Source organism: Mus pahari, chromosome 18, assembly GCF_900095145.1.
Source record: "Mus pahari chromosome 18, PAHARI_EIJ_v1.1, whole genome shotgun sequence".
In the NCBI taxonomy this organism is placed as follows: Eukaryota; Metazoa; Chordata; class Mammalia; order Rodentia; family Muridae; genus Mus; species Mus pahari.
In genome coordinates, this window is record NC_034607.1 from 2,112,047 (window position 1) to 2,121,979 (window position 9,933).

Consider the following 9,933-nt stretch of genomic DNA (forward strand, 5'->3'; position numbering starts at 1 on the left):
TCTCTCTCTCTCTCTCTCTCTCTCTCTCTCTCTCTCTCTCTCTCTCTCTCTCTCTCGTCCTTCATTAGGCCTCCGTTCCAGTTTTGCTGGTTGTGTTTCGTCTTTTCTCTTGTGAACTCCTTATGGGTCACTGGCTCTCCCGACTCAGGCTTTGTCTCTCTTAGGTAACCCTGTAGCTTTGGCTAATGTGGTTCATTCTGATCTCTTTCTGCAATTAGCATCTATGAACCTCCCTTCTACCTTTGGATCTACTGTCTTCTTTGGAGGATTTTCCTGTTGTAGATCCTTAGGTGTGGCCTGTTCTCAGGTATGTCCTGTTCTAAACTCTGCACTGTCTTTCTTTTGTGGTCAAGGGTAGGTGGGCATGAGCACTAGAGGCCCCAGGACAGCTTGCTGGAGTCAGCCCTGTCCCTCCACTATGTGGGGTGCAGAGATGGAACTCGGGCCAGCACCAGGCACGGTGGCAAGTGTCTTTATCACCTGAGATGGACCACACAGTGCACTTTGATTTCTTAAAAATATTCTTCCTTCTGTGGAGGGAGCAACAGTGTCAACTGGCCAGACCCCACCCCCACCCCCCGGAGCTCCCGGGGACTGGACCACCAAAAAAAGAATACACATGGAGGGACCCATGGCTCCGGCCGCATATGTGGAGGAGGATAGCCTTGTTGGGCATCAGTGGGAGGAGAGGCCCTTGGGCCTGAGGGGAATGCCAGGAAGGGAAAGACAGGAGTGGGTGGGTGGGGGAGCACCCTCATAGAGGCAGGGGGAGGGGGAATGAGATGGGGGGTTCTGAAGGGGAGACCTGTAAATGTAAATAAAGAAAATGTCCAATAAAAAAAGAAGCAAAAAGAGAAAGAAAAGAAAAGAGAAAAAAAAGTAAAGACAAAAAAAAGAAAAAGGAAAAAAAAAGGGAAAAAAAGGAAAACCTTTTCTTCTTCCCTCTGCTGGTCAGGTCCTGGCAGGCGATTCTCAGATGCGCTTTCACACCTGGCTCTGTTTTATAAACCTGGTTGTTCCAGGGGCACTGCTGCTGGTTAGGGACCTGCCATGTTGTGTGCTCAGAACCCCAGTGCCACACACACACACACACACACACACACACACACGCACGCACGCACACACGGATACACACACACATGGACACACACATGTACACACACATGTACACATACATGTACACATACATACACACTGCACATACACATGGACACGCACCCATGCACCCATATGCAAACCACACACATGCACAGGCACAGAGCAGTACACCTAGATGTTCATGTGCATTCTCATGCAAACCACACACACACACACACACACACACACACCACTTCTTCCATTGGCGGCTCCTTTTCTTCATTCTTACTGTGCCCATCCAAAGCCCACCGATTCATGTCTGCTTATTCAATATGGTAACCGAATTTGCAATTGAAACCCATATTTTGTAAAGCACCTGCCTTTATGCATTTGGAAAATATGTCTTTAAGTTTTTTTTTTTTTTTTTTTNGAGACAGGGTTTCTCTGTGTAGCCCTGGCTGTCCTGGAACTCACTNTGTAGACCAGGCTGGCCTCGAACTCAGAAATCCGCCTGCCTCTGCCTCCCAAGTGCTGGGATTAAAGGCGTGCGCCACCACCGCCCGGCTGTCTTTAAGTTTTTATTGTAAGAATTTGACTGACTTAAGAGACTCTCCCAAGGATTAAAGATGAGATTGATGACTGGGTATCCACAGAATGGGAGGGAGGGACTTGTGGGAGGCATGGTGGTCAGTGAGCCTTGGGCGCACGGGGATTTGTACCGGTTATGAGAGTGAGCCCACATCTAGCTCCCGTGTCTACCCTTCCTAATTGTTTATCCATATGTTCTCACCGCTGTCTTCCCTCCCCCTTCTCTCCACCTCTCTTTCCACCTTGCCCTTCCTTTGCCCCTCCCCCCTCTGCCCTGCCCCCAGCTCCCTCTCTGCAGGCTGTAGAGGAGGCTCCTTCCTCTTCACCATGTCCAGGATCAACCTGCGGATACGAGAGCAGCTTTTCTCATCGTTGTTGCGCCAAGACCTTGGATTCTTCCAGGAGACCAAGACAGGTGAGCCTGGCATCTGGGTCCTGGGTGCTCGGCCCTTCCTGGAGCCCTCGGGTTTCCTGGCTGCCTTCCTGCTGGAGCCCGGCAGTTTTCTTTTAGAGCAGGGTAGAGGTCTAGCCCAGTCTCTTTGTAAAGGCTGAGGGGATGAGTCAGCAGGAAGACCCAGAGGGAGTTTTTGGGTTCCCATCATCCTCTCTGCCCTCCGCAGGGGAGCTGAACTCGCGGCTGAGCTCTGACACCTCTCTGATGAGCCGCTGGCTCCCTTTCAATGCCAATATCCTGTTGCGGAGCCTGGTGAAGGTGGTGGGGCTCTACTTCTTCATGCTCCAGGTGTCGCCCAGACTCACCTTCCTCTCCCTGCTGGACCTGCCCCTCACAATAGCAGCCGAGAAGGTGTACAACCCCCGCCATCAGGTATGCGAGCATGTCACAGTGCACTGAGAGAAGGCAAACAGACAGACAGATAGTCAGACAGACAAATAAGTAGATAGGTAAGTAGGTAGATAGATTGATAGACAGATAAATAAATAGGTAGATAGATGATAAATAGATGGCATATTGATTGATTGATAGACAGATAAATAGGTAGACAGACAGAACACCTCTTTTCAGTCCCTACACTTCATTCTATTCTTGCACAACATTTTGCTAGTTTAGTCATTCACTGATGGACATTTGAGTTGAGGAGGTTGGTGGCCCACTGGATCTATAAACAGAAGTGGTTCAAGTGCTAGCTGTGGTGGAGAGCGAGGTGAGCGGGGCGTCTTTCTGCCTGCCAATGAGCGACTCAGAGTCTGTCTGTGCCCTTCTCACAAATGACTGAATCAGAGTGAAGGACATCTTAGGAGGTTTACACTCATTTATTTGTTTTTATTTTATGTGTGTGGGTGTTTTGTGTGCAGTGCCCGAGGAGTCCAGAAGAGGGCACCAGATCCTCTGGGACTGGAGTTACAGACAGTTGTGAGCCACCACACGGGTGCTGGGTGGGGATGGAACCCAGGATCTCTGGAAGAGCAGCCAGTGCTCTTACCCATGGAGGCATCTCTCCAGCCCTGGGAAGTTTCCCCTTTCCCCTCAGCATACACAACTGGATGTGTGTGTGTGTGTGTGTGTGTGTGTGTGTGTGTGTAGTCAAACACACAGATGTGAAATTCACTTTTGGGTCATAGTTCCGAGCACAGCCTTCTGATTTCTCCATGTTTTCCCCCCAGACTTATTATCATTTTATTTTATTTTCTAATTGGAATAAAAGCCACCATCCCCTGCGACACGTTGGGGTGCAGTGGCTCATTGTGGCTTCGATGTGCACTTTTCTAACCATTAATGACGTTTCCATGTGCTTATGGGACATTTGCCACATTCTTTATATTTTTAAAACAGTATTTTAAAAAAATGTATTCCACGTATATCCCAGATGTTACCCGACATGCTGATGACACATGGGTAGGCATGTGGACAGGGTCCTATGCTGGTGACACATGGGCTCTGATGGAACTCACCAAGACAGGAAAAGGCTTCAGGAGAGGGCTGATTAGCGACACCGAGTATGGCTGCAGCAGAGACGGCAGAGAAGCTGAGCACAGGGGCTGCCGTTTGTGGGGGTGTTTCTGCACGCACAGTCAGGCTGTGCTCAGTGTCAAAGTGTCCCATAGCACTTAGTCAGGCTGTGCTCAGTGTCACTGTGTCCCAGAGCACTTAGTCAGGCTGCGCTCAGTGTCACTGTGTCCCAGAGTAGTCAGTTTGTGATTATCTTGGCCTTGAGGCACTGGCAGACTCACCACAAGGCAGAAACGGCTCAACCCAGAATATGGGTCTTAACGTGGCGCCCACACTTGGCAGCTGGGACTTGTGGTTAACGGCGAGGAGATAACGGTTATGCTCAGAGGCAAAGGATCTGCTAAGCCCAGCCTTCCTGAGGCAAAGCAGTCTTGTGTGAAGTTGGGGTGACTCAAGCCAGCTGCCATCCCGGAACAGCAGCTTTTTACCGGATGTGTGATTATAAAGATGGCCATGACCGGCGTGGTTTTCACACTGTGGACAGGGTCCTGTGCTGCCTGTGGTCAGGGTCCTGTGCTGCGCGTGGACAGGGTCCTGTGCTGCCTGTGGACAGGGTCCTGTGCTGCGCGTGGACAGGGTCCTATCTGTCTTTGTTGCCTGCACTTTTGGTGTCAAATCCAAGAATTCATTGTCAAATCTAGCTAATTGGGGCTGAAGAGCTGGCTCAGTGGTTCAGAGCCCTTACTGCACTTGCAGAGGACTGGGATTTGGGCCCCAGCTCCCATATGCCAGCTATTCAGTGGCCTTTTCAGGACTCAGAGGCACCTGCACTCATGTGCACACACACACACACACACACACACACACACACAAAATAAATCTTTATAAAAAGAGTATTTACAGTTTTAATTTTTACATTTAGGTCTTTGATCCATTTTGAATTACATCTCCATCTTTATTAAAACATAAAGATTTATTTTATTTACACATTTTTCTGTGTGTGTGCTTGTGTGTGTGTCCGCAGAGGCCAGACGACAGCCCCTGATTCTCTGGAGCTGCAGTCACATGTGTTTGTGTGGCATGGTTTGTGTGTTGGGGATTATACCCTGTCATCTGGTAGAGCTGTGAGCTCTCTGAACAGTTGAGCCACCTTGGCAGTCAGATCTCCATCTTTCTTAATTACTCCGTCCTCTCCTCATCTGACATCAGATGCAAGAGTTCACTTCAAATGAAAGTTAAACAGAATAGCACCCATGCCCCACAGTGCTTCCTTCCCTCCCTTCCCCTCCCTTCCCCTCCCCTCCCCTCCCTTTCCCTCCCTTCCCTTTCCCCTCCCCTCTCCTCCCTTACCCTCCCCTCCCCTCCCCTTCCCATTCCAAAAATATTCCTTCTGGAAAGAAAGGCACGGGACAGTGATGGATTGCTGGAGCGAAGCCCCTGCCTCTTGTGTTCCGCCTCATCCACTGGCTTACCCACTGCCCTATTTCCAGGCGGTGCTAAAGGAGATCCAGGATGCAGTGGCCAAAGCAGGGCAGGTGGTGCGCGAGGCCATAGGAGGGCTGCAGACTGTGAGAAGCTTTGGGGCGGAGGAGCAGGAAGTCAGTCGCTACAAGGAAGCCCTGGAGCGATGTAGACAGCTGTGGTGGCGCCGAGACCTGGAAAAAGACGTGTATCTAGTCATCCGGAGGGTGAGGTGACCTGTGCAGGGTGCAGGGTGCAGGGCGGAGGGGGCGGGAGGGATGAGGAGCTGGACCACAAAGGCTTAGGGGACCAGGGCTGCGCAGGGACTGGGCGCTCGCTCACCTCTCTCCTTCCGTCCAGGTGATGGCCTTGGGCATGCAGGTGCTGATTCTGAACTGCGGTGTGCAGCAGATCCTGGCTGGGGAGGTCACCCGGGGCGGCCTGCTCTCCTTCCTGCTGTATCAGGAGGAAGTGGGGCACTATGTCCGGGTGAGTGAGGCACACTCAGGAGATGCTCGTGTTTCCATCTGGGCATCCGGGCCATGAGTTAATTTTCTCATGGATAATTTTAAACGTGCTTTATAAAAGCCATTATGATAAATCTTCAGGTAACTTTTATCAGCTTCGACAATGACCGCAGCCCTAACCTTAACCCAAACCCCACCCACCCCTAACTCCAGCCACAACCAACTCTAACCCTAGCCTGACTCACCCTAAGTTAATACTAACCCTAACCTCACCTAAACAACCTCAATCTGAATAGCCATAATGATATCCTACCCCACCCTGACTAATCTATTCCCTAACTGCAATCTAAACAGAACCCTACCCCACGTCTTAATCTAACCTTAATCCCAACCTAGCCCAACAGCCTGCAGTGTTGGATCTACCTTTATTATTATTATTATTATTATTATTATTTTGGTTTTTCGAGACAGGGTTTCTCTGTATAGCCCTGGCTGTCCTGGAACTCAGAAATCTGCCTGCCTCTGCCTCCCGAGTGCTGGGATTAAAGGCGTGCGCCACCACGCCCGGCTGCCTTTATTTTAAAACAAATTCAAGATATCAAATCTCATCTGTAGATATTTCAGTGTGCATTTCTAGAACATAGATATCTTAAGTATACAGTCCCAGTGCCATTATCATACCTAAAAATGATTCCTTCAGTTCATCCAGTACACTCAGTGCTCAGAGCTCTACAGGTATACACGCTGTGATTGGCTGATGCCCTTCCAATCTGTGTCTATGGATTTAAAATTCCCACCTTGCTATTGGCTGAAGGAATGGATATTTTTGTCCTGTGCTGGTCCGTATGGCCTGGGTTCTGTGTCTTCTTTTTTGTAGTATTGTTCTGTAGTATCGTTCCAGCGTTTGTCTGACTGTCTCCTGTCTATCGCTAGATAAATCCGTAAACTTTAAGACCTAGTGCTTCCCTCTTCCTAGTTATGGCTGTGTTCTTTCTCTGGGAGAGACAACATATCTGGTTCTCTTGGTGTTGGTGTCTGCCTTGGATGCTTAATGCCTGCATTTGTTAAGTTACCAGGGTTGCAAAATAGTGCTGTCTGTACTCCCTTCCCTTATAACTTGGATACATCAATCGAGAGACTCAATCCCATCCACTATTGGGGTAGTGAGTAGCATACTTTGATTAGAAACGGTATTTAACTATTTCTCTCTATTTGATCACTTAAAAAAAAAAAAAAAGCTACTTTGCTTTGGGCATTGAAACGTGATTTTCCCGGTTACTTCTTTCCCATCTTTCACGTGTGGAGAGCTGGGCCAAGCTCTCGGATGATTCAAAGGCAAGCTGGCCATGGCGACTGCTTTATAAAGGAGCACACGGAGTGCAGAGCAGTGAGCGAAAGCTGTGGCTCTTGACCTGCTGTGTGGATCCCACAGCCTTTCATCGCAAATCAGAACACTGAAATACGTCTGCGTCTTTTAAAAATTCACCAAAGTTACTCTGGGGACAGTGACACAAGTCTGTAATCCTGAGGGAATATGTGACATTCGAGGTTAGCCTGGGCTAAGTAAGTAGCCAAAACTATTTCAAATGAACAGAGACAGAGCCAGCCTCCACTCCTAACTAAAACAATCACGCCAAGGTTCCCTCTCTGAGTTTCATCCAAATCATTCATTAAAAGGTAGAGGTTCTTTTTTGGGGGGAAGGAGAGATCGGCTGAGGTCAGGGTGTGGGTGGAGTGTGTGAGGGTCCTGGCTTGCTGATGTGTCCGTTCCTGTTTTCCAGAACCTGGTTTACATGTATGGGGATATGCTGAGCAACGTGGGTGCTGCTGAAAAGGTTTTTTCCTACCTGGACCGAAGACCGAATCTGCCCCAGCCTGGGATCCTGGCCCCTCCCTGGCTGGAGGGGCGCGTGGAATTCCAAGACGTCTCCTTTTCTTATCCCAGTCGCCCCGAGAAGCCTGTGCTCCAGGTGTCTGAGGGAGACCCCGTGGGGTCCGGACCTTTCTCTCTGCTGCGGAGGTTGGGCTCCACAGCCTGAACACCATTTTCTCTAGGAAGCTGCTCTTAATTCTTCCCTGTTTTCCTAGGGTCTGACGTTCACCCTGCATCCTGGAACGGTAACAGCGTTGGTGGGACCCAATGGGTCAGGGAAGAGCACCGTGGCTGCCCTGCTGCAGAACCTGTACCAGCCCACCGGGGGCCAGCTGCTGCTGGATGGCGAGCCCCTGACCGAGTATGATCACCACTACCTGCACCGCCAGGTGGGAGGGGCGCCAGAGAGGGAGGGGCAGCAGGGAGGAGCATGCATGACGGGGAGGTGGGGCAGCCCCTGGGAAGGAAGGCTGGGGTCCATCATGAGGAAAGAAGTGGAGGAACAGAGAGGGAGGTACCAGTTCTTTGCTCCTGTCCGCTCTGCACAGGTGGTTCTGGTGGGACAGGAGCCGGTGCTGTTTTCGGGTTCTGTCAAGGACAATATTGTCTATGGCCTGAGGGACTGTGAGGACGCTCAGGTGATGGCAGCTGCCCAGGCGGCCTGTGCAGATGACTTCATAGGGGAAATGACTAATGGAATAAACACAGGTACTTACAGGTCCCGAGACCACCCTGGCAGGGCCAGGAGAAAACGGGACTAGGGAGGGAGCTCACGTTGCAAGCACGTGGGCGGCGTTTGATCGCTAGAATCTACTTTTTTTTTTTTTTAAATGAAAAACAAAACACAAAACAAAACAAAAATCAGACTAGGAATAATCTCTGCTCTGCACACGTGCCCACGCCCACACACATGCACACGCATAGGCTCACACACAGGTTCACCCGCACACACACACCAGAAAATGGAATTTACTCTTGGGGTGATGCTTGTATCCCCGCTGCTCCTCCCTCCGTTCCTGCTTTTCATTTTTCTCCACCTCCAGCTCCCCTCCTGCCAGGCTTTCCTACCTCCTGATTGACTTTGCTGCGGGGAGGGGTGTTTTCCCATCACGTGTGTCTCAGGAGGGGATTTTTCTCTGATTTCCTCAGAAATCGGGGAGAAAGGGGGCCAGTTAGCTGTGGGACAGAAGCAACGTCTGGCCATTGCCCGGGCCCTTGTACGGAACCCACGGGTCCTCATCCTGGATGAGGCTACCAGCGCCCTGGATGCCCAGTGTGAGCAGGCCGTGAGTACCAGCGTGGAAGGGCAGGGGACAGTGGAATCTAAGGGAAATGTTTGCAGGGTCAGGTGGCGTAGAGCTGAGCGGGGCTGGTGTCCCACAGACTGGGAGAATGCACTTTGGCAGGGCTGTGAGTTGTAATGGTTACTTTTGTTGCTGGACCAAATCCTCACAGATTGTGCCTTGCCTGTGCCCTGGGCTTTCTCAGGTTGTTGGCAGTGGAGTTAACTCTCTCCAGGATGGAGAATGGTGGAGATGGGGTGTCTGGTCCTCCATAGCTGCCTTTCCCTGTGGCAGCCGTACAGCCATGGTGAAGGGCGGACCCCTATCGCCTGCCCTTTGAGGCCCCGTGCACAGCCCAGACCTTCTTTCGCCTGAGTCACAGGGACGGCCCAGCTGCTGTGTCCCATTCTTTGCCTCTGAGTCTGCGATCTGTCCTCTGCAGCTACAGGCCTGGAGATCGCAGGGGGACAGGACGATGCTGGTGATTGCCCACAGGCTGCACACGGTTCAGAATGCTGACCAAGTTCTGGTGCTCAAGCAGGGGCGTCTGGTGGAGCATGACCAGCTCAGGGACGACCAGGATGTCTACGCCCACCTGGTACAGCAGCGGCTGGAGGCTGAGGCCTCCAGACCCTGAGCCCCTCTCAGGACTGTGGCCAGGATCAGACCCACAGGGACTGTGCCGGAGGCTAGGGTCAGGATAAAGATTGGGACCGTTTTGAACTTCGTGTTTTGGTGGCCTTGATGGGTGAGGGTTGGGGGATGGGGTGGTCACTGGGCGGAGTGGGTGGTTTGTGGTTCTAGAAACATTATTTTTTTTTTGCTGAATATAAAAATAATAAATATATATATAAAATGCTTTTCCTTAATGTATGTTATGGTTACTATTGGCTGACATTTTAACAGCATCTAGAATCATGGCAAACATTTGGGCATGCCTGTAGAAGAGAGAGTTCTAGGTTAGGTTAACTGCAATGAGAAGCCCCCCCCCCCCCCCCCCCGCCCCGCCACTGTGTATGGAACCATCTCGAGGACTGAGGTTCCACACTGCATAAGAGACCAGTATGCCTCTCTTTCTGCTCCCTGGGTGCCTCTCATTCTTGCCTTCCCTGCTCTGACCGACGACGACGACCCTTAAATCAGGAGCCAAATTAAACCCTTCCTGATTTTGGAGATGCAAATCACCAACAACACGTGAATAAAGCTGCCTTTCTGTATTCTTTTATTGTTCACATCAATATCTGCCGTGTGTGTGTGTGTGTGTGTGTGTGTGTG

The 9,933-nt window shown here is 50.8% G+C and overlaps 1 protein-coding gene across 1 annotated transcript in view; it reads left to right on the forward strand.

Moving 5' to 3' along the window:
* Tap2 (transporter 2, ATP binding cassette subfamily B member) overlaps positions 1-9,527 on the forward strand; it is an 11,520-nt gene extending 1,993 nt beyond the window's left edge. Inside the window, exons 4-12 of the mRNA XM_021217805.1 lie at positions 1,950-2,080; positions 2,286-2,491; positions 5,065-5,262; positions 5,396-5,524; positions 7,284-7,472; positions 7,591-7,764; positions 7,924-8,083; positions 8,525-8,661; positions 9,101-9,527. Of these exons, the coding sequence (XP_021073464.1) occupies positions 1,950-2,080; positions 2,286-2,491; positions 5,065-5,262; positions 5,396-5,524; positions 7,284-7,472; positions 7,591-7,764; positions 7,924-8,083; positions 8,525-8,661; positions 9,101-9,295 (1,519 nt within the window). The 3' untranslated portion in view covers positions 9,296-9,527. The remainder of the gene's footprint in view (positions 1-1,949; positions 2,081-2,285; positions 2,492-5,064; positions 5,263-5,395; positions 5,525-7,283; positions 7,473-7,590; positions 7,765-7,923; positions 8,084-8,524; positions 8,662-9,100) is intronic.
* Positions 9,528-9,933: the final 406 nt, after the last annotated feature.